The sequence below is a fragment of the Charadrius vociferus genome, unplaced genomic scaffold (assembly GCF_000708025.1).
Source record: "Charadrius vociferus isolate BGI_N301 unplaced genomic scaffold, ASM70802v2 scaffold251, whole genome shotgun sequence".
Taxonomy (NCBI): Eukaryota; Metazoa; Chordata; class Aves; order Charadriiformes; family Charadriidae; genus Charadrius; species Charadrius vociferus.
Genome location: NW_009646963.1, coordinates 420,150 through 445,021, shown reverse-complemented (window position 1 = coordinate 445,021; position 24,872 = coordinate 420,150). Strand labels below are relative to the sequence as shown.

The window sequence follows — 24,872 nt, the reverse complement described above, 5'->3', positions numbered from 1 at the left end:
GAAACTTAGAAGTGGTGGCAATAATACTTCGTTGCTCCTCCACAAATAATACCTTGTGCCACCTCCGCAAATCCTCATCCATCCACCTAGGAACACACCAGCCACCGGTCTCCAAGAGAAGGCTTCATGATGAGTGCTTTTGCACCATGTGCAATCCAGCCTCCTTATCTGAGGGCTTAAACGTGCAGGAGGAGGAGGAGGCAATACTTGTCCCAGCAGTGGTAAACTCCGAGCAGATTTTCTGTGGGAAGCCATCTGTCAGCTTGGGAGTGGTGCTGTGTCAACTGATCGGCTCCTCCTCCAGCTCAGCTCTGCAAACCACGGATCCCTGACCTTGCAGGATGTCAGTGGGGGAGTACTAGGATCTCTGGAGGCATTGAGATCCTGTAATGGAGCTTCTACTCTTTCAGACTGGGTGAGGGACACCCTGCAGCATCTTGCTGTCTCTTTGCAGCAGTTAGCTATGGAAAGCCTGAGCTTGCAGGTGGAAGGGCTGTAGGAGAAAGACAATCTTTTTCCTGTAGCCGGGGGGTTGCAATTCACCTGGATGATATGCAATATAAGGTACTTCTGCTTCAAACTCAACCTATCCTGAACTTAAGTGTGTCTCCAAATGTCAATGTGGAACCATGTTCTGGCTCTCCCAAGGTGAAAAGGGAGGTGGAGAGTGTGAAATTTCTGCAGGAGAAAAATAGGAGCTTGCAATGTTCTGTAAAAACCTTTAATGACTGGATGGATAAAATATTCCTTTTGGTTTTAAACTGTAACAAAGCAGTAATGATTTTAGGGGGTGTATGCATGTAAAAATAGTAACCCCCCCTTAGATATATCTCCTAATTTAAAAGCTTTCTCTGTAACACCACAGTGAGGTCAAATTCCTACTCTGATAGTCCTACGGTTCTCTGTCAGTTCTGCTCCTTCTCTTTTTCCCTGACTTTCCATCAGGTGTGGTCAAGAATAAGGACAGGAAGGAAATTGTGACTCTAGGGCATTTTACTTGGTTTGGGTTTTGTCCCCGAAAAGGCACTCGCTGAGATTCCCATCCAGCTCTATCAGCAATTTTCCTGATTTATTATGAGAGGGACACTTTCTTCTACACTGTTGTCTGTCCTTCCTTGCTTTACCCTCTCTTTTCCGATTGCTGAGTTGGTTAGAGAATGAAGAACATTTGGCTAGCCCAAGTATTGGGGTGATCAAGTGCCAACAGACATCTTGGCAAGCCAAAAGCTGGACTGGCTTGCACCTCCTTAATGCTCTCATTTTGAATAGAGGTTGCCTCTTCTTGCTGCTTCTATAATAAAAATGCAAGCAGTTTCTCAAGATCAATTATTACATGCACAGCCAAGTGGTCTGTGCAGTTTGATTTAAGGAGGGGTGCTTACATTTCTCAGTGGAGGGGAATTGTTTAGCTGGGTTGTGATAAAGCTATCTGTTTGGTGTATTGATTTTTGATGTTCTGGTACACTCCGGTTAGTGAGGAGCTCTGAATTTTCTCCGCAAGTCTTTGAGGCTAAATATCCTGCAACAGTTGGGCTGTGCATTCATGTAGAGTGAACTGCCAGTGGGCACCTTAGCTGGAGCATCTGACCCTGTTTAAAATTACAGGAAGGGCAGTACCTCTCGTACTATCACACCTACTAACTCCTGTGTGTGTGTGTGTATGCAGCCTTGATATACTAGTGGATTTACCATATCCCATCCCCTATTTGTCACTGAGGAAAGCATCCAGTATTTTTTCAGACAAGAATTCTAGATGCTGTGTGTCAAATGTTCCTGTAATTCAATAGCCAAGTCCTTCAGATCTTAGACTCTCTGCTAGAAGCTGTGGAAATTTGCAGTCAATTCAGAGGTTCTTATGCATAAGTGTAGAAAAGCTTTTGTTGAATTTAATATAAAAATAAATACTAGTCATCAGTGTAGCTGTCTTGCCTTTTCACGTTACAGTAAGGCTGACTCTTCGCACTCCAGTACTCAGTTTGGTACAAGCAGCTTTCAAAGGCACGGTGCAATGAAGGGCATTGGATATGGTTATTCAGGCTTTCTTCAAACTCTGGCAGGTGCCATGACAGTAGTTTAATCTTTCCTTTGTCTTTCCTGATTTTCTCCATAAGCTTCAAAGATAAAAAGTATCTTTTTATTGGAAGAGTAAGTTCTTTCCCTGAGCACAGTTCTGGGAGAAGGGGGTGAACACCAGTCATAGAAAGTATGACCTGTTTTCCATGGATTGAGAGGCTCAGTTGCTGCTCCTGGATTTTTAACTTGTCTCCAATTTGTTGCTGCCTTCTTTTCCTTTTTCTTTTTGTGTACATTTATTTTTCCAGTGAGCAAAGAACAGCCTTAAGAGTACTTTCACAAGTGGGTGGTGAGCTGTGTGGAGGAAGTGAACAGACTTTAATCACCAAAACTCACAGGAGAGCCATGGGAGCAAGGACTCTTTCGTATAGGATGTGACCCACAGGGAGTTCAGGAAAGAAAACCAAACAGCTTAAGGCTGGATGCAGGATCAGAGCTCTTTTTTTTTTTTTTTTTTCTGGAGTTGCTAAGCTATGGCATATTATGCCAACAAAGAAAATGGTTGTAGGTAATCAAAGCCATGACTAAAGAAGGGATAGATGGATGGATCGATGGATGGATGATTAAGTGGCAACCCTGCTGAAAAACAGCTTTACCTGCCAGGCTGTAGGAGAGTGAATTTGGTAGAGAGCTGTTCTAAATGTGAATATCTTGAGCTAATGTCTTGAGACATTTGCACAATGAGTTTCCTCAGGTCTAAACCTCCTGACTGCCTCCTTTTGTATCTCTGGTTCAGGTCTTCTGGCTTATTGAAAGAAGGCGTGGCTGCTATCTCATTCCTAAAAGTGGTGATTGCATTTGGAGAAATTTCTTATTGTAATAAGAATCTCTGCAGAGAGATATAATTTAATTCTGCCTTTTTTTGTTGTTGTTGTTTGCTTGTGATCTAATCCTACTCTACAGAAGTCAGTGGGAGTTTGCAGTTGATTTTAAAACACAGAAGATCAATCCAAAAGAGAGCATATTGGCAAATGCTTTTTCCATTCCTTTCCATCATGAATTGGGCCAAAGCAGGCATTTGGATTTTACTGGATCTGTCACAAATTGAAAGCCTGGTGTCTTTTGAAATCCCAGGGCAAAAAAAGGCTTACACTATGCCATGTGAGAGCCGAGATCTGTACGAAACTCCATTGGAGTCTTGGAGGTCATAAAATGATACAAGTTCTGATTCTTGCAAAGGTGAACTTCATATGGTAGAAGGGTATGAAAGCAATACCAAGAGAAATATTGAGCTGACGTTTCCCTAAAACATAGTATAAACAAAACCCATGATAGTTTAGAATTTCATTTTTTTTTCTATTTTAGTATGTTTATATTGTTCTGAGACTGAGCCTTCACAGATGAAGCACTCTGTGCTACTGCTTGCTTTGAGTGGAGCTTGCAGTGGAAGTTCTCAGAGCTATTTATGTCCAATGGTTTTGCCTGCTCTAGTTGTACTTCAGTCTGGGTGCTCAAACTAGAATGACTGTCCCAAACTAAATCAATATCAAAGCTGCTGTGTATACTGTTTATACTACATATAATGTTATGATAATCCCAGGATTAAAGCTCTTAATTTCTGCAGCCATGGAATTTTTTGTACATACTGTCTTTTTCTGTTCTCACTTGTGTACCGCTTGTTCCCTGTCTGTTAGAATCATGCCTAACATTTGAATCCTTTAAGTAACTTCGGCAACCTGCCTTTAAAAATAAAGTAAGGACAGCTGGCCATAAAAAGGCTTTTACTTCCTTCCCACTTGCTTCACTTAAATTTTAAATTTTTAAAACTTAAAAATGCTTAAGCTCTGGCCAAGACATGAAGTGTGTGACTGCATGACTCCCCCTCCATGCTCAATGGGTTGACTAGAAGTGCTGTTTATTTCCTTTGACCTATTTTTGTTTTCTTTTTCTCTCTCTTCCTCTCTTTGACTTCCTTTTCTAGGATGAGTCATCCATGTTCTTCCAGTTTGGCCCATCAATAGAACAGCAAGCTTCTGTCATGCTCAACATCATGGAAGAATATGACTGGTACATCTTCTCCATTGTCACTACTTACTTCCCTGGTTACCAGGACTTTGTGAACAAGATCCGCAGTACCATTGAGCACAGCTTTGTGGGTTGGGAACTGGAGGAGGTCCTCCTGTTGGACATGTCCCTGGACGATGGGGACTCAAAGATCCAGAACCAGCTCAAGAAGCTCCAAAGCCCTGTTATCCTCCTCTACTGCACAAAGGAAGAGGCCACCTACATTTTTGAGGTGGCCAACTCTGTGGGTCTGACAGGCTATGGTTACACGTGGATCGTGCCCAGCCTGGTGGCAGGGGATACAGACACAGTGCCATCCGAGTTCCCCACCGGGCTCATCTCTGTCTCATATGATGAATGGGACTACGGTCTTCCTGCCAGAGTGAGGGATGGAATAGCCATAATCACCACGGCTGCTTCTGATATGCTGTCTGAACACAGCTTCATCCCTGAGCCCAAGAGCAGCTGTTACAACACCCAGGAGAAAAGGATATACCAATCCAACATGCTCAACAGGTAAGGGAATGGGCTGGGCCAGCCTAACAAAAAAGTGGTCAGAGAGGACCTTTGAGACCAGAATAATTCTGGTAGGGTATGTGGTGCTTCAGGTCAGTGGGCGGGGTTGGCCAGAACCTGGGCAAGGGGAGGCATGCTGATGGTGGGACTCATGTTGCTGTGCATCATGAGTGCCAGTACTGTCACCCCCTTAGAAAGGCTCCAGACAAGACAGGGGGCAAACCAGCATGAAGAAAAGGAACAATGAAGGCGTAATGCAAAAATTGGAGTGTGCCCCTCAATGCACAATGTTTTGCTTTTATAACAGTGCTGAACTTCTTGGTGTGTCTTTGCATGAATGTAACTCTGTAACTCTGTAAGTAGGTACCTCCATCAGAACAGCAAGTTTTTCTAGATGGAAAAGGGCATTTAAAAATAGGGAAAACCTGTTTGAATAAGCATCTTCTTTTGATCCAGATTTAGATTTTCTTAAGAAACAGTGCTAAGATGCCCGTTTAAGGTCATAGAGGAAGCCTGTGGTGGAACAACCTCTAGAACAGCACTCTGATTACTAGATCTTCCTTTTTGTCCCTGCTGGATTTTTAGTGTGTTGCTAAGCAACCCAGGTAATTAGACATGGGATCTGCAATTAGCCAGATGCCCCCTGACCTACTCAGCTGTCATTCTCCAATGTTTTATATATAAAAACCTTGGGCAAGTTGGTCTCTTTGTGGTAGGACAAGGGGAATCCAAGCAGTAGCCATCAGGAGAGGTAGCTGCACAGAGCTTAGCATCTTTGTTCATTTGTCACAATGAATCATGCAACAGTATAAAATGTGATGGATTGGTTTGTGTTTTGTGACCCCTCACTGTCAGCTGACCTAGGCAGGTAGAGGGACTGGTGGACAAGAAAGCCGATTTTGCTTTGCCTGAAAGCTGGGGACCAAAAGAAAAGTCTATTCTTTGACTCATTATATTATCTGTAATGCTATCTTCTATTTGTTCTTTGTCTGTATGATCTACTGGCATATTATCAGGTCTTACTTCCTTTACTTCTTCTTCCCCATATTGGCTTTTTGCTGTCTATGAGCCTTGGAACCACCAAAGGTGCCCAAAGCTTTTATCAGTTTCCTTCCTAGCTAGGCTTAGGGGTAAGGGGCATTTTCTGCTGCTCTATTGATTCATCCCTGGAATGATTAAGCAGGGAAAATATATTTAAAATATATCAAGTTATCAGAAGTAGCATCAAGGCAGGCTGTTGTTCTACCTTTTCAAATGAATAGGGATTTGGGGGGGGAGCTGTATTGTCTCTTTTCAGCAGTTACCTAGAAAACAAAATGTTGTCCCCTGCTATGTGATGCAGTGTTCTGTAGAGACCTTCTGCTAATTAGTTCTGTTGACACTGTATTAGCCTGTGCATAACATCACACCCATATAGCTACACTGCTTTGAGACCCCAATAAAATCTGTCTGTGTAGCACTTCTTTGCATTGTATAGAAGTCGCCAGCTCAGAGAGTCTCTAGATACGACAGTATGGTTGTGCAGTGTAGATATGCCCTGAAGCCTGGGCACCCCACATGAAAGCAGTTCTTGTCACTTTGAAGATATTAGCTTTCTTCTCACCTTCATGGCCCAAATCATGCTGTTCCTTCTCCCTTGTCTGCTTTGGGTACAGCATTCACAGGAATGACTTACAGATACATGTAGATATACCCAGCTTAGTTTGGATACCACCATCAGTCTCGCTGAGAAGTGGAGTCAGTTAGTCCATGTCAAGCTCCGTTCTGCCGCTGCCTAGATTGCTGCAGGCACCTGAGCTAGCTCAGAAATAATTACACTGTGTTGCAGTTGCTTCTGTGACCACAGTGCAAATATTCGCTTTGCGTCACACGGCGCTGGCCTGTGCTCTGCCAGTCTGGGGGTCCTGCCACCCACAAACATTTCCACCCTCTCTGTGAGTTTGGTGCTTAGTTTTCTGTTTAAGTGAAATTACTTTCAGGCACCTTTAGATGTAAAAGAGCTAGTGGTGTCCAAAATAAGCCATTGGTTTTACAAATCCAAAGGTTCAATAGAAGTGTGAGAGCTTCAAACTCAGCCTCACAGCCTGGAGTCTGGGCAGGAGGAAAGAGGAGACAGACAAGATGTGGAAAGAAGCAGACATGAAGATAGGAGGTTACCTCACTGAACCAAAACCCACAGAGATTAATGGCTGTAATCTGTATTCATACCTTCAAGTCCCTTTGAACTTGCTGGAATTTACTATGTGCTAAGCTTTAAACCTCTCCTGATATACTTTGTCTATCTCAGGTCTTTAAATCTCTCCTGAAATGCTTTGTCTATCTGGGGTATTATAGATTCTGCAGGCTTGGCTGCTTCATACCTTTCCAGACCCCTTCCACCTACTGAGATCCCACAGCACTTGTGCATTGAGCACATAAGGCAGCAGCAATACCTGCATGTCTGGGACACGGTCTAGCTCACTTTGGACTGGACTGAAGGTTCTGGAAAACTAATTTTAGTCTTGCCCTGGACCTGACAATACTATATTCAGCCATCTGTAACTTACAGCTCCCCCTCCACATGCCTACACAGAATAGAGAAATGTATGTACGTGGGCTTGATGTCTGGGGAGACTGCAAAGTGTATGTGACCTCAGATAATACATCACCATGTAGCTGCTGTTTCGGAAACTCTTGAAGCTAATCCAAAGTGGTCCAATTTGCTTCAAGCCCATAGCTGGGAGGCAGTGCGATAAAGGAATTTTCCTGTTTTATTCTTCAGAGAGTGACACATCCAACTAAAAAAAATGTGTAATTTAGTTCAGCTGGGGCACATTATACACTAAGGCTGTGAATTAGTCATTTCTCAAGATCTGCCTTTGAACTCTGACCATTTCTTGCTTCTTTTTTCCCTTTCTGAAAGTGCAGTGGTTCTGAATGCAGCTAAAATCAAATGGTCCTGCTCAACGTGGTCTCAGTTGGTGGTTGATCTGGGTGTATAATGGAGTAAGGAAGAAATGAATTGAATGTTGCTCAGATTTAGAAAGAAAGCTCAGTTTCTCCATGCCTTTCCCCCTTCTTACACTGACACTTGTTCGTTTTTGCAAAAGCTTGTGCAAACAAAGTTTTGTTTGAAGTATGGCTGCAAGCACAAAAAGAAACAAGACAGACTTTTATCTAAATGCCATTTCTTGCCAATGTAGGTGTTTGGTCTGCATCTTCTTGTATTAATAATGGTCTCATAGCAACTGTTTCTTGTCTGTCTTGAAACCAGTTCTCCTTTGTGCTGGACGGGAACTGCAGAAGTATTATCACGACCATTGAACATTTAAGATTTTGTCCTAGAAATGAGCCCACTGGTGAGATAACTCCACTAACTAGTAGGAAAATGATACTTCGAGAAAGATTTGTTCTACAGGATTGTTAGTTTTCTTTTTGAATGATTCTTGAGGAAGTCTTCCTCTAGTGAGTGATTTATCTCAGTTTATGCTGATAATAGGCTTAGGTGATCATTTGGAGTCCAAATATCCAAATGCTGTTCTCCAGTTCAATTACACTTTTTAATTCTTTGTTTTGTTTGTAATAATTACCTGTTTGTTTATTCCTTCATTGTCCTGGAAGGAAAACTGGTTTGAATATTCCAGTCCACCAAGTTTATAGTTATCTCAAGGGCTGGTGTTCTCCTGGGCACTCAGCAAACCACTGTGGTCTCTGCTCTCTTCTACCGGACAAGAATATTACAAAGGTTGGGATGGAGTTTCTAACAGAGTTTTCCTCTTGAGAGATGCTCAGATGTGGAGTTCTTCTCTCTTGGTCCTTCCAAGGAGAGATGCTAACCTTCTAGGCATTCTGCAAAGCTCATCTATTCTCCTTTCACGTGGCTGCTGAGGAGTGAGTGGGCAGAGGTGGATGTGTTTATAGGCAGCCTTCTGCTTATTTCGTTATTTTAATTGATGGGACAGATTTCCTTGAGCTCGGGATTGGTGCTTCTCATTACATTTTAGAAATGGGAAGAAATAACTAAATGACAGGAGTGTTCTTGGGAGTAGAATTCAGGGATGAGTCATGAGAAAAGAATATGATTTCTGGCACATATTTGAAGAATAGAAGTTCAGCCGTTTTGTATGGATATTCACAGTCGTTGGTCTACATAAGCTGTGTTTTTATTATAGCCTTCAATGAGACCTGGGTTTTTCCTACTGGTTGTCATGGCTGCTTGTGAATGCTGGGCCATAACTACTAGTTTGTTGTTGTAGGGTTACTAATGAGTTCTCCACTGATTGGCTTTAATAGTCTCTCATTTAACACCAGGCTGCACACACCAGATTTCATTTTAATAAAAAGTGCAGTGAAGCATTTGCTTTGGAATGAAAATACAAATGTGGAATTATACTGCTTTTGCAAAGAAATACATTAAGAGGGGAACAAAGGTAGGTTCAATTCTGCACCTCAGTTACCTCAAATATGAAAACAGCTGGCAAGCTAGCTCGGTGCATTGTTTGGACATGATACTTCCACTCTGGGGGAAATACTAACTTTCATCTGGAGCTTTCCATGCCAACCAGTTAAGAAATGCAAAAGAGCCCTTGACGAATGGTTGGAAACTCTTTGCCCTGGAACACCCAGGGCAACCTCTGTTCTCATATGGCCACATTCCCCTAGTGGAAACCAGGAATTGCTGGGGCTTAGGCAGCTGAACAGTGAGTCAGTGAGCAGAGAAAGTGCTTGAAATAGGATTGTACAAATATATGGCTTCCCTGGAGACTCAAAACCATAGGGGCTATACATATCCCTGGAAAGGTGCAGTGCCTCTTCTGGGTGTTGTGCCACCCTGATACCCGGGAGGAGCACAATGCCCATAGCATCCTGGAACTGCTTTCCCGCGGTCAGTGCCAAGGCCAGCCCAGGCAGCACCTTTCCTTGTTTTCTGGGCCTCTCCCAACCTCCTGGAGGGGGGGATAGGGGATAGGGCCTCCTGCCCTGTCCTCTCGAGTCATAGCAGCTATCACCTGCCACATCGGACACAGGGATCATCATATGTCATTTGCAGGTGCTACCATGGAGCCACTCTGTGTTGTCTCCTAGCCAAGCGAGACACACCACCTTCACACAGCGCAGCAAGGGAGTTGAGAGTGGCGACAGAGAATGGAGCCTTTGTGTCACCCTTTCTCTATTCATAGGACTGTCAAATTAAGCTCGTGCTAAGAGACAGGAGCACTGACCAGCTCTGAGGTCTCACTCACTTTGGTGGGGCCGCATCTATCTGCTTGGCAGCTGGCTGGGAAGCCCAGCTCCGGTGGTGGGAGGTGCGGTGCTAGGACTTGCCTCTTAACTCCGGGGAGGAGGGGAGGGAAGGTATAAATGGCACATTCCCACGGATGCAGAAACTGCCCTTTTCAGAAACTTGGAGGGTGAGGCAGCATGTGTAACTTCTGACCTTTCAGAGCCGTTAAGCCTGTGTCTTGTTAGCAGCTCGTTATGTTCCCGCTGGTTGGTGTGTCCGGCTGCTGTCAGGCTGGTGCTAGCTTGCAGCACGTGGCGTGAGCGCTGCTGATGGATTAGAGATCCCTGCTGCTGAAATCTGCTTGTTCCTGTCACTGCTCCAGCAGCAGCTGGAGGCCGGGGCTGGGCCCACCCCCCTGCCCCTGCTGGGGTCTCTCTGCCTACCCGCATCCCCTGTTATACATCACCTCGCTTTCTGCTGCTTGCATACCACCATCGCTTTCTATTTATTTTTTTTTTTTTCATCCCTGCCTTACATCTCCTGTTGCATTTCATTTGTCCTGTGTGCACTGATCCCCGCTGTGGTTGTTCAACCCTGGTGAAAGGCGCCAGGTTTGTAGCCCTGGGGCTACTGGTCGGTCACTCCACCTGCCCAGGAGGTGAGCAGTGGCGGGGTGGGGAGGGGAGCATTTATCCCTGTGCCACCACATCTCGGGGGCAGTGTTGGCTTCCTCTCACTCCTTTTTCTCTGTCCCCTGAAGAGGGATGCTCTTCACCTAAACTGCCCCCACACGGGTGGGCTGTCCAGGGTGCCCGATGCAGAAGGGTACGGTCTGTGCCTGGCTGTCCTCCTTGCTTTGCCCCAGCCCTTAAGCAATGTTGCTTGGGTGGTGGGCAGCATGGCTATCTTGCAGAGGAAGGTCTAACATCAAACCAACTCAACATGCTCGTAAGATACTGCAGACCCCTGGCTTTTCAAGGGGTGTATATGATGGGGGGGGCAGCAAAAATGTTTGTTTCTCAGCAGGCGCCACAGGACGCCTTGGTCCTGCAGAGGAGGGCTTTGTCAGAGAGGGAGAGGAGGCACTTGTTCTGTGTGGACAGCTGGATTTTTCATCCTCTTTGCAATTAAAATAGGATGGGAGGGTTCAAGTGGAGTGATGGGTTTTTGGCAAGGGTTATCTTTTGATTAGAGGATGGACCCTTTCATGAAGGCCTCCAAAATCCACCAGCTGGGAATGAATTTTGGTATGCGCCATCAGTTTCCAGATGGGAAAATGTCCATGTTCTGCTTCCAGCCCTCTGAGACATCTCCTGCTCCGCAGCCAAGTCCAATTAGTGTTAATACCGTGGCAACTTCACTTGCTGGTGACAATATGCTTTAACTTGTGCATTCAGGCTCTCTCCGCTTTTCATGAAAAGCAAATCAAAATCCTTCCTCTGTGGAGGAAGCAGTGCGAAACCGCAAACCCGCAAACTCTGGCAGTGGTTTAGTGTCAGCTGCAGCGGTATCTTCTCCCAGTCACAAAATGCAGTTGGGGTCCTGTGGGTTTTAAAGTGCCTCAGGGAATTTGAAAACCTGCTTTAGCAGACCAGCAGAGGGAAGGTGAGAAATATCCACTTTCCTTCAGGGACTGGCTTGTTGAGGCTGTGGATATTTTCTGACTTGCACACCTGCAAATCGATGGTTAGCCATATGCGGTTTCATCACTAGAGCCTGTAAGGAACACGTGCTTTTTTTCTTTTTTTTTTTTCCTTTCTGACAGAAGTGTGGTAGGTTTTCTTTTTTTTTTTCTCCTCTCAGACTTAATGTTCTTACTATCTCTCAAGTTTTTAAAAATAGGAACTGCCGCGTTGCTATGGCTCCCTGTGCAACTGTGGAGCAGTTTTCTCTTTTCTTCTCTTTGATGCAATTTGGGTTCACGATGCGGTTTGACAAGACACCAGCCCAGCTCGCCGCCTAGTGGCTCCCTCCCCGGGGGTGGGGGGGAGGCACGACAGCGTTCACCGTTGACAGCAAGTCATGAATAAAAGGAAAAAAAAAAAATAATTATCAGATGGCCTTTCTTGGCAGAGAGTCAAGGCATTAACCCTGGTGCGTCCGGGATAAGATTTTTTTGGTTACATTCTGCAGTCTTAATGCCATCCTGCGGTTTTGCTTCTGACGGGATATTCTTTTCCCCTTTCTGTCCTGCACCCTCATGTGATGGAGCTGAGCCATGTCAAAGAGCTGGTCTGTTCCCCTCCAGAGGCACCTGCCATTCGGTGGTTTTTGCCATATACACTTTGTCTAAGAAATCATCGTGCACATTTCAAGCTAAGCTCACGGCGAAGTGCTTTGCTGAATCAAGGCTTAGAGCACTCCTGACTACATGCTGCTCATGAAATTCCTCTCAAAATCATTGCTTTAAGGGTGTACTCCAGTCATGCATCCAAATTTTGGGAGAATGTGGATCTACACATCTGTGGGGCAGCTGAATACTTATCTCAAAGGGACTAAACCAAACTGTGACTTTGAACACCTGTTACCTGTGCAGAATCCAGACCTCCCTCTGCAGCTCACAGACCTCTCCACTGGCCTATTTTCAAGTAGCTGTCATTTTTAAAATACATTTTGTTTCATGTTGAATTTTTTTTTTTTTCATTCTCAGTCCAAAGGTTAACATTTTGGAAAATTCTGAGGAAAAAAAAAAAACAACCGTTCATCCAATTTTGAGTTATGAGAGTGTGAAATGAATGCATTTGTTCTGCTTTCAAATAATTATCCAGCAGTGGGGTTTCTGTTGGTGTGGACAAATAACTCAAAGCTAGTTTCACTTCAAACTTCAAAAATCGGTTTGCAGTGTTAGACAAGGGATTTGTTAAGGTTAGAAAATTTGATTTTGAATTGAATATGAACATTTGAATGTGGTGTAGGTTACCTTAGTGTCATTTTTTTTTTTTGTGTTGTACACTCACCATGCACTATATTTCTTAAAGTATTTGAATGAAAGATAATCTAGAAATGTGGTATTTAAAATGCTTAAATGTGAGTTAAATACTAACAAAGAAAATAGAAATGGCAGAGACCTGTCAACTTGTCCAGTCCACTACCTGGTCTATCATTCCCGCAGTGTATTCTCTCCTGATTTAAGTAACAAAAATGTCCCTACTCAAGCACCTTAATATAAAATGAATATTAATATCTAACCATAATGCCCTTGAAATGATCAATCCGACTGAATGCTGCCAGCCATCTTCCTACAAAGAAAGCTCTTTTCCACCCCTGTGGAGAGATTTCTGAGCTTGCTATATCACACTGAACAGGTCCCCACACCTGTCTTGATTGAGTAAACATTGTAAGGTGATTAGAGCTCCCCTCTGCAGTAGTTCTCTGCACCATGAGAAATGCTTGAAAAAACAGATTTTGTGAACTCAGGATTGGTCTTTGTTAAGGATCTGGTGAGACGGCAGGTAATGGGACGAAGAGTTCACCCGGTGATGGTGTGGCCAGGGTGGAAGAGAGCTGCCACACCAGACTGAAAACCCGTGAATGTCTGTGGCCTGACAGTGGTTAAAAACGCACAAATGCTGACTCGACGCTGACTTTTTTTCTGGTTTTTGAAGCTGTATTAAAATGAGATGGAAATGAGTTTTCAGTGTCTTGCCCGGCATTCTTCCCTGTATTATTAGTGTCACAAATGAAATCATTTTTCAGCAAGATGGCTACCTCCAGTAGCAGTGTCAGCATCTTACATTTATTTATGACAGGCTGTAGTATCTTTTATCTGCAATTCCAAAGCACTTTACAAAGTAGAAAGGGATGGCTTAATTCACCGCTAAAATTCAGCCATCTCTGGGGTGAAATAGAGCAACTGTTTAACAGCACATAGTACGAAGCGGAGATGAATACTGCACCTCACTGGAGCTGCACGAGGAATTTCAGCTGGCAGAATGAAATTGCTAGAGGTGGATTTTCGCCAAGACATTGGGGCTGTTTAATAAGCACAAGAGATTAGCAGCAGCGCCACACATGCCTCTTGCGTGCCCGTGTGAAGCAGGGAGCCAGCAGTTCCAGAAGTGGTTTCAGGAAGGAGGTTGGCAGCATTTCCAGCATGCAGACTTTACCAGCAGATGATATCTGCTTTCAGAGACCTTCATCACAAGACCATTACATGTTTTGGGCAGATGTACCTCAATTCCACACTGATTACCTGCTTATTTCCCCTGGAATCTCAGCCCCAGGCAGAGGGAGATGTCCAACAAGGCTGCTGTGTACCTGCTGCTGGGTCTAGACAAGTGATAACCAGAACTGGCTGGGGAGCAAAAGGGTCGACTGCAATGAAGCCCCAGGAGGATGCAGCCACATAGGTAATAGGTGGTATAAATAAAAGATAGTCCCCCCAAAAGGATGTTTTTCATTGCTTTCTTCCCCTTTAAAATAATGCATCACTAGCAGATTAAGCCCCGTGAGTGACATAGGGTACCTCAAACACAGACTGCTGCAAGAAATGCTTTCCACCCTCTTCTCAAAGATGCTGATGCTGCCCTTCGGCATCTGAGTGGTGACGTGTGGCATGGTGAGGGCTTAGAAGAGGTGGTACTTAAGCCATGACGAAATGCTCTCCAGCATCACCAAGGGACTGTGAAGACTTTGAGGTGCAAAGTACACATACTTACAGCCTCTGAATAAATCTGAACATGTAGCAACTGCTCTTCATTATGCCTAGTACGTATTTGTGTCAAATAGCTGTTCTGGGGGAGAGCATGGGATGCCGGGCTTTCCAGCATTTGACTTGCCCAGATCCAGGAAGTGCAGCAGAACTGATCTTTCAGGGTTTTGCATGTTCTCCTGCACTCATCTCAGTTTCCTTTTCCTTCTCTTTCCTTGCAGGCATGTAGTTGAGATACTGGGGGAACTCTGCTTGCAGATCTATTTTGGTTTTAATGTAGCTATGAGGAGGAGGAGGTCTTGCTTTTTGCCTATGTGAGACTACCGATCAGATGACACAAGTACCTTGGAGATGGTGCCAAGTCACAGTTTCTCTGGTGGCTGTGGAAAGATGCTAGTTCTGGAAAGGGCCCTGGTTTGACTGGCTAGAGTGAGAAGTTTACTTAATTTACTGATTTGTATTTTTTTCTCCAAGCAATTTTTCATAGAAAGCTCAAGTTTGAATTGATGAAGGCACAAGCTTAGCAATGCTGTGAAATTGATTTGGAATAGTTTATTATAGTTCCATGAAATTGCTTAACAAGAAGGTTTGGCAGAGTGAGGGAGCCAAATGAGAAGAGCATGGTGCTACCAACAGTGGGTGGCACTGGAAGTACCATGTAAGTCAGTATGGAGGGTATGTAGTCATTCAGGGGTAGGATTAGCCACAGGGGAGGGGAGCGCTGCTCAGGTGGGAGGCATCTACCGCCTTCCAGTGGGGATCCGGCTGGTTTTCGCTGTTGCTGGTTGCCTCCCTTTTTGCCAGCCACTCCTGGATCCTCACAAATCCTGGAGAAGGAATCCTGCCTCTCGGTGCTCAGCTGCGACAGCTCCGAAACCTTTGTTACAGGCATCAGTCGGCAGTGTGGAAGCAGGTTGCCAGACAATGGCATTGACAGAAAGGCAGAGAAGGAGCATGGGGATGCTGTACAGAAGGAGGAGCACTTGGGGAAATAAAAAGCATCACTGGGCTTGGTTTTACAGCACTCGCTGTGAAGGGCATGCAGGCTACTGCCGAGCTAAGCGCACAGCCGGTTCCCCAAGTGGGAGGGCTGTGGGTGGCACTGCCCTTTATTCCCCTGTGTGGTTCGGTGCTTGTCTTTTCAGTTGCCACAGGTCAGAGCAACAATGTCAAAAGCCAGAGAGCTGCACGGATGCTGTGACCTTGGCTGTGGCCATTCTGCTGGAGCCAGGCAGTGGGGACTCCTATACCAGCGAATTCTCACAGCCTTCTGTTGTCTCCTGAGAAGTCAAGGGAAAGTGGCCATATAAATTTGTCACATTTGTGACAGAGGCTCATGCTGGAAGGCTTTTTAAGCCTCAGAAAAGAAAGCTGTGTGGTGCACCTAAGGGGCTTATTTGGAGATGGCTGAGTGAGAAACGGTCCTCAGTCCTTCTCCCCTCACCATTATAGAAGAAAGGAGGTGTGGAGCTGGTCAAGGAGACATATGCTGTTGTGCCTGTGGCTATTTCCTTAACTGTTAGGTCTCCAGGAGGGTGCTGCAGAACACCACCAGCCCTCAGGGTGTTGTGAGTGTTCTCAGTATAGCAGTGCTCTGGTAAGGTGTCAAGGAGTTGGTTTGATACCACCAGGAAGTTGTGGAACAAGTTATTCTGTGGTGGCACATGCTGGTGGAACTGTGAAAGATAGTGATAAATTGAGGGAGGTCTCTTTTACAGGAATATGGCCCTCTGATAACAGCTCACACCTTTACTCATGTAGACCTATGACAAAAAGCTTGTTTTCCTAGTCAAGTCCTTACAACTCTTGGTTTTGCAATGTTTGCTGTGTATTTCACTGCTAAAGATGCCATTTCCTCATGTTCCTTCTTCAGTTCAGGAATCCTTTTTTTACCCTCTTGTCTTGTTAGCAGGCGTGGAAGTGGTGGGCTTGTTCTGGCCAGTGGGTGCAAGAGCACATTTAGAATATATTCTTCTGCAGTATTCAGAAAATGTTCTTCAGCAGTTCATCTAACCAAGGATGTAAGTGGTGGGTAGTCAAGTAGAGGAACAGAAGGTTGAGCAAGTGCTTAGATGTTTGAACTAACAATTTTGTGACTTCTGCGGTGCATCTAACCAAGGATGTAAATGGTAGGTAGTCAAGTAGAGGAACAGATGATTGAACACGTACTTAGATCTTTAAACTAACAATTTTTTTACTTCCTCCTCAACCCACTGATCCTAATGGGTTTCCCACTGTTTGCCTGAGAGAGCACTGAGAGGGGTTGGGAGTGGGACTCCTGTGAGCTTGCCAGATCAACAGTAGTCTTTTCTAATTGACATTTTCTCCTTTTTCAACATAATTTTGGGGCAGGCTTGCAGGAGTACATTGTGAAAGGAAAGAACAGAAGGGTTGCAGGGGAGGCAATAACTCATAGGCAAAGCCCTAAGATTGCACTGATGTATCCGTGCCGCCATGCTCATCGTGGTTTGCAAATGGCCAGGGATGAACCCACTGTTCTTGTTACAAGTCATGTCCCATTTGTGTGTCTGTGTCCTTCCCTTGCTCTCATCCTCCATCTTTCTCATCCTTCCCTCAATAGGTGATTCTTTTCTACAGAAATATTAAATCTTCCTTTAAAACAGAAGAACCACCCCATTTTCCCCACCCCCTTTCTTTCCTCTCTTTCATCTTTTCTTCCCATGGAAGTGTTTGAAGTAGCACAAGTTCCTGAGAAAGGCGTTTTTTTTCTCCCTTTGTGCTTTGGCTCTGTGTCCCTTCTTCATTATATCTTCCCTTTGTTATTTTGTTCTGCCTGCCTCCTCTCTGTGTTTTCTACCCATCTCTCAACACTTCTTCAAGGCTCTTTCTTCATTAATATGTTAATTTCTAGCCCAGGAATGCTTCTTGCAGCTCACTGTTCACCAGGGAGAGCCAGAGGAGAGAGCCAGGAGAGAGTGAGGAAGGGAGAAAGGGAATAAGAAAAAGGAGGATGACAGTAATTTACAACAGAACAGGACAGGACAAGGGAAGTCAGTGAAGGAGGAATCTTGCACTGACAGGTGTCGTGGTGCCAGGGAGAAATGTTTTGGACTAGATTGGTCTTTTTGTATTGTTTTGATATTTTCAACTTCGGAAACATATTCTTAGTATAAAAAAAAAAGTCAAAATTAAAAAAGAACTAAACTTTTTGGTTGGTTGGTTGTTTTTGGTGTTTTTTTTTTGTTTTAAGTAGTTCCTTTTTGACAATGTCCAAACTATTTTTCCCTCTGTATAGGTTTTTCGTAAACATCACCCCCTATTCCCACCCTAATATTTTCAGGCTTAACAGATCTGTTCAGTTTCAGCCAAGAAATACATTGCTGTATTGTATTGTATTGTTCCCAGTCAGTGCTAATAAATAGGTGTAATAAGGGTGTCTGTATTGCCCCAGGTGACAGTAGGGCATGAATTTACTGGGAAAGAAGAAGGGGCTACAAGGGTAGGTGGAGGTGAAAGGCAAAGAGTTGTGACTATGAGCTGAGTAGACCTGATGGTGACCCTCAGAAGCCTCCGAAGTCTTCGAAAGTTTTTCTTCTTGAATAGTATCATGGTTACAGACAGAAATTCTTTACAATGAAGGTGTTGAGACACTGGAACAGGTTGCCCAGAGAACTTTTGGATGCCCCATCACTGAAAGTGTTCAAGTTCAGATTGCATGGGGCTTTGAGGAACATGGTTTAGTGGAAGGTGTCCCTTGCCCATGGCATGGGGGTTAGACTAGATGATTCTTAAAGATCCCTTATGACACAAACCATTCTATGACTCTATGAATTCTCCATCCTGGTATAAGTCTGGGGGTGGCTAAATGCAGAAGAGGTATCAATGTCTCTGGAGCCTCTTGATCCTGAAAAGTAAATGGTGCCTCTGTTTCATTTGATGCAAACATGTTGCCTGCATGGTCTTTGGGCACATTTTGCAGGATGAACAAAACCACACCAGAAGTTCTCTGAAGTGGGTTTTACCCCAGCAGAAGTTTCCAGAGTTTGTCTTCTTCAGGTGAGAAGTAGGGGATGGTTCAGCTTCTGTTCAGGTAAAGGGGTATGGATAAAGACTACAAGACCACAGAAGCTGGACATCAGTGAAAATGTTAAGGGATCTGAGGCTGGAAGGAGCCTGGGAACTGCAACTGGAGACAGGTGTGATGAATCAAGGATTTTCTTTCTGCCTCCCACCAGTACAGTTACTTGGTGGAGGATCACAAAGGAGCAAGTGACGGAGGCAGGCACCTTTGCAGCATGGACTAGATCTGGGAAGGATGCAGAAAGCCAACACTTAAACTCTTGCAATTCTGCCCTGAAATTTGGGAAGCTCTAACTATTGTATTTACTGCTTTATATCTAATATAGTGGGACCTCTGTCTGTGCTTGGAGTCCTACGATCATGATTGCCCAAGCAAATAATTAATAATGCAGCAATGAAAGTCAGCACAGGGGAGCTGGCTGGGTGGGTGGCTGGAGGTCAGAAAGCAGGTCTGAGGAAGGGCATGTGGTAAAGGAGGGAGACAGGAAAAGACAGGCTCTAATACAGTGCTGCAAAACTGGTATAAGCTAGAAGGAAAATAACTGGGGAGGAAAACTCAGGGGGACTGCTGCAATGTTCTGTGAAGTCCAGGGCCCCCGAGCCAAGAGCCTTTCATATATTACGTACACACAACTGTGTCAAATGAATATTATTTAGGTTGCGAAGGCAAGCACTTCAAACATAAGAAAAAGCTAGAATTAAGGCTGTGATCTTAATTTGGCACTCTTGTGTCTATGCTTTACAGAGCAGTGGTTTCACGACTGCATGCTATCTTTCAAGATAGGACCCCTGCCTGCTTCCGTATGCAGGATAGGTGACATTTCCTGACTGAGCAATGATTCAGTATTTTGTTTTCTTTGCCTTGTTTAATGCGTAGCCTTAAGCTTTCTATTGTGCCTGCTTTCCCAGGCTGCTGAGAAGAGAGGATTCTTCATCTGAAGGTGTTATCTGTGGCATACGTTAGGACGGTATCTCAGTACATCATGAAGTTCATGGATTTTCACCCTACTCCTGAGAGATGAGAGGACAGAAGCTGCTTTATGTAAATCCATTGTATAGGCGAAGAACTGAGGTGCAGCAAGATTAAGGTCAAAAATGCCTATTAATTTTTCATGGCCCATCTGAGACACCTAGATTCTCGTTATTCAAAGTACTGATCATTACAGAATGCTTTCTGTGTTCAAAGCAAATTTCTCTTTGACTTCAACTCAGCAATTCCTCGAACTGCCCCCCGCCAAATCTGAACTAGGACTGAGCAATATTTTTCATTGATTTTTTTTTTTTTTAATGTAGAAATGGAGATTTGGTGACATGCAAGGAATACGGGCTGTTTGTTTGTACCCTGTTTAATTGTTTGTTTTGCAGAAATCATCTTGAACCCAGGAGAAAAACAAAACAGTCTCCAAACTGTTTCCCTATTTTAATTTTAATTTGAATTATTTCTTTCAATATATTTTAGATGAAACATTTAATTTCTTATTCAAATTAGTTTATAATTTCAATATGTCTCTGCTTTTTATTTGAAAAAAGATGCTTGAAAATGTTCAGATTCAAAAGAGGGTGGGCTGAACTGTATGTTTTGTTTCAGTGCAGTCCAAACTTCATACTTACTGATTTGTCAAAATTGAGCTCTCCATACAGTACTTATTTTTGTTTGGAATTGCCACCAAACCAAAAAGGGAGCCAGAAGGTTTGTTCAGCTTTTGTCAAGCATCTTGAAAATAAGGCACACAGATTTAGTGACTGCTTGAAAACAATTTGATTTAAGAGATTTTACTGGTCTCTTCTCCTTGGTATCCAGTGATAGGATGTGTGGGAATGGTTCAAAGCTGCACCAGAAGAGGTTTAGACTGGACACGAGGAAGCATTTCTTCACCAAGAGTGTGGTAAAGCACCGGAACAGGCTTTCTGTAGAGACAATCGATGCCCCAATCCTGTCAGTGTTTAAGAGGCATTTGGACGATGCCCTTAATAACATGCTTTAGCTTTTTGTCAGCCCTGAAGTGGTCAGGCAGTTGGACGAGATGATCATTGTAGGTCCCTTCCAACTCAAATATTCTGTCCTGTCCTGTCCTGTCCTATCCTATCCTATCCTATCCTATCCTATCCTATCCTATCCTATCCTATCCTATCCTATCCTATCCTATCCTATCCTATCCTATCCTATCCTATCCTATCCTATCCTATCCTATCCTATCCTATCCTATCCTATCCTATCCTATCCTATCCTATCCTATCCTATCCTATCCTATCCTATCCTATCCTATCCTATCCTATCGGCATTACCACGACCCTTGTGCAGAGGAAGGGATGAATCCAGTCTTGCAGTACAGCTTTCAGTTGTCCTAGCCGTATGATTGTCTTGTTTATTCTAGCTATTCTCTACCTCTTCCTTGGTCACTGCCCACTTTCCAAACAGCTAAGTTTGATTCCCAGTTCAATCCATTTGGTGCACCGAATGTGACGGGAGTCCAGCAAGAAAAATTGTCATTCATTATGTCATTCAGGAGCAATTTGTAATGGTTATGCAAAATGGGCTTCATTCAGGTTGCTTGAAAAACTGTAATGCTGATGTTTCGCCATATTGCTGTGCTTCACATTGTGTAATGAATAAACCCAGACTTTGCCAAAGTGCATGGTTTAGCGGCCATGAACCTTTCACCTTTTCTCTCCCATCACTTAACTCTTTTGTCCTGTCTCTTCCAGCTTCCCTTGTCTCTTCTGCCCTTCTGTCTCCTTGTCCCAGTCCAGTTCTTACCTAGCAAAGCTAGGATCAGCCTCACAGATGTCTCATCTAAGCTCCAGACACTGGATCTAGAAAAATCCAGATTCCACTTCTGGACTCTGTGCCCCTTATTTTCATCCATTTCCACTTATCTCACATTCTGGCTCCTTGTTCCATCTGTCTTCCCCTCAGCCCCAACAAGTTCCAGACTCTTTGCCCAGGTGGTCCGGGTGTCACACCTCCCAGTTTTCTTCTCCCATGCAGCATTTCAGACCCATACTTCTCCTGAGTCAATGTATCCTGATCACCTTTCTGGCTCTTTCCCACTACTTTGGAATTAGCCAGCCTCATCTTCCAGTGATCCCTGTGTGTGGGGAGCAGGCAGGATCAGAGGAGATGCAAATCCAAGAGGTGCAGGCCTCCTTCTCTTGCTTCCCTAGTACAGAGGTAGACCTTCCTTGAGCTCATGTACAGAAGCTCTTAGACTACAGAAGGCCCAGTGAGGAGAGGATTTTAGATTTTTTTTTTAATTCTTTTTTTTAAAAACTCTATTAAGTCTCTGTTGAACAAGTGTAAATTGCAGTTTTTCCAAAAGCTTATGACCTGTCTAGGTTTTCACAAGTATGGCAAAAATCAGCATGTGACATGAAAGGAACCTTTTCTTTCCCCTCTCATCAAAATTAAAGTCCCTTGAAAGCAGAGAACTTGCTGGATCTTTTTAAAAGGGTGACTATTTTTTCCTTAACATTGGTCAAATAGCTTCTGTAGCCTATTTTTGGAAATGGATCAACCGCTTTTCCTTTGGTTTTCCTCACATATCAAACCTGCGATAAGCATCTGATATGGAAAATTTCAATCTGAAAGATAAAATTTGGTGTAGCAAGAGGAATCTGTAAGGAAGGCTTTACAGCAGGAAGCAGAGGGCAACCTGGAGAGACAGCAGTCTCTCATCTGCCCCAGCAATGCAGATCTCACCTGTCTTTGGGCTTCCTGGAGCATTTTTAGGAGATCAAGGAAAGTCTTCTCACTGGCTAAACATGTCCTTGTAGAGGTTTAAATCTGGGGCTCAGTCAGCAAGCAGAGAAACTATTTGTTTTATTTCAGTTTGAATTAAAAACAAAGTTTCCTAAAAAAAAAAAAAAAAAAAAAAAAAAAAAGAGCCTACTCCAGGCTTTCAGCACCTTTAATACTCATTTAAAAATGCATGTCACACAATGAAAGAAAATCAGTGCCAGTCCCCAGCGTGGAACTAAAACCAACCAGCCAAGCAGTTAGAACAAACAAGCGAAAGAGTGGAAAAAATCTAATCCTCCACAGGCTGTCTTTCTCTTTCTCCTCCTTCTCTCCCTCCCTCCTTGCTTCAGCCATGGGTGTTCGGCTACAGGGCTGTACTTTGCAGTCCTGCCTTCACTAAAGCACGTTAACCCCTGCAGCTCATGAATCGTCCCCAAACATGGGAAGCCTTGACAAGAAGAAAACAATGCCAGAGCTACTATTTTTCTTCGCTTTTTGTACAAAATTTCTAGGAGCCCACTGGCATGGTGAGGTTACCAGCTGAGAGCTCTGGCTGAGTGCTACACAGTGTGGGAGACTGGACGAGGGGACAAGTTTGAGGTCAGGATGCTGAGAGAGATTTGGCAGTTTGTTTCAACAGTCAAGCATCTTCTGGTACTTGATGCATCCTCCCTTGGCCTCTTCTTGGAGAAAGCCCAGTGGGAAGCATCACTTCTGTGGACTCCAGGACAGGCATTCTCTGCTCTGGGAGGGGATTTTGGAAACAGAAGCCCTGTGGCTCTGGGGAATGGGTGGCACAGCCTTGAACCTCACTACTATTATTGACTAAATATTCCTGCCTACTAATGGCACTGTGGTGGGACTTGTGAGATGAACAAGGTATCTCAGTCCTATTCAGAGCTGACATTATCCCTCTCCTAAGCCACGCCCCTTCTCAGACAGTTCCGGTGAGTTGTCTGCAGCAGAAATGGCAGGGGCTTGAGTGGGGCTGAATTGTGAACTGCCTTCTCCTGGCAGGTAAGTGATCCTTTCTGGGTGGTGTTCAGCACGCAGTGGAAGGAACTTCCTCAGCTGCTGCCCAATTGATACCTTTCTCAGGAATAAATAAAAATCTCCAGGGCTATTATGATGCCTCCTCACACGAGCCTGAAATGTACTGAGTATAGATTGAAGAAAAAGAGGAAACAGGAGAAAACATCAGCATCTCAAATGATGTGCAAGAGGGCTGGTGCCTGTGGCACTGAGTGTATTCAATTTCAGCATGCTGTATTTACTTCTGTTTCCCCTCTCTGAAAAGGCAACCTTCAGGCACTTCGCTAAATGGATTGAAAGGTTTGTCTGGTTTTAATGATGCTTCTGAAAGAGCCTGTTGTTATTCCTCTACTGAAATACTTCTGAGAGATTTTGCAATGCCTCTTGGTAAATCAGAACATTATGAACACCTTGGCATTTAGTGGGTAGGCAATGTTCTGTTCTGGGACTACTTTAGGAGGAGTGACTGGGGTTAATAAGCTAATGTTTTCTAGGAGAGGGTATCCTAATATGGGAGAGTATAGGAACAATCAGCAGATTAATTAAGATGTGTGTAATGGAGTGGTATGAACATTTAACTGTAGCAATCAGATGAATTGGAAGCACAGTTTCTGTCTCAGGTGGGATCCTTTAAGGACACAGAATCTATTTGCCCCATGAAGTACAATTCCCTGTACACTTTTACAGCAAACCTGCCTTAGTGGAGACAGACTCAGGCTCTACCCTTAATTATTGTGGTATAAATCTGTAAAACCGGAGTGTCCAAGATGAGGAAGACTGAATGCCACAGAAGAACTGGGTATCAGAGGAAAACTAAGTGGAGTAACGGTGGTTTACCTGCATAGCTCTGATAAAATCTCGCTCCGGCTTTAACAGTGAAGAGGGGAACTCAGTGAGCTGGCATAAGTGAAAGGAGGTAGTGTTCATTTCTCAGCATGACAGTCATGAACCAGCATCCAGGGAAAAAAAGTTGGAGCTTTTTTTTCCTCACATTCCTGAGTAGCCTGGGCTACATACCAGTGAAGAAGGATGAAAGAGCTTGTGGTAGAAAAGATTGATTTGGTCCCACTGACTGGTATCATTTATGCACACAAAACACTTGGATTAGGGAAGGAATTCTACTTGGTACTTCTGTGACCTTAAGGAGCAGCCACTGTAGGGGTGTCACACGTATTTCATTATCAGTACAGTTACACCTCTCCTTAGCCAGGCTGGGGCTGGCACTATACCTCACTGTGAGGGTACTCTGCTTGGATACCACAGACTCAGGCTTCAAAGAAGATCTAAGTATTTTCTGTGATATAAAATTTAGAAGAAGGGATTTAGATAAATTCTTCTATATCGGTATATATGACAACTTCAAATTTTGGGTGCCTTCCCAGAGAGACCTTGGTTGACATCCTTATCTGAATAGTCAAGCATTTAGGGCTTGAGGGCCCTGTGCTTTAATTACTGGATTTAACTAGTGGGCTTTTTGGGGGGGAAAGGAAGATCTTGGTGACTGACTTGAGGAAGGCAGTGGCGAGAGCAGAGGGCATGAGCATGCAAAGGCCTGTGAGTAATGATGTGGAAAAATGGATGTGAATTGTAAAAGGCTCTGTCTCCACAAGAGC

General features: G+C 44.1%; 1 protein-coding gene across 1 annotated transcript in view; it reads left to right on the top strand.

The window, feature by feature from the left end:
• Positions 1-24,872, top strand: part of GRIN2B (glutamate receptor, ionotropic, N-methyl D-aspartate 2B) — a 207,281-nt gene that overhangs the window by 83,876 nt on the left and 98,533 nt on the right. Inside the window, exon 3 of the mRNA XM_009895224.1 lies at positions 3,995-4,593. Coding sequence (XP_009893526.1) covers positions 3,995-4,593 — 599 coding nt within the window. The remainder of the gene's footprint in view (positions 1-3,994; positions 4,594-24,872) is intronic.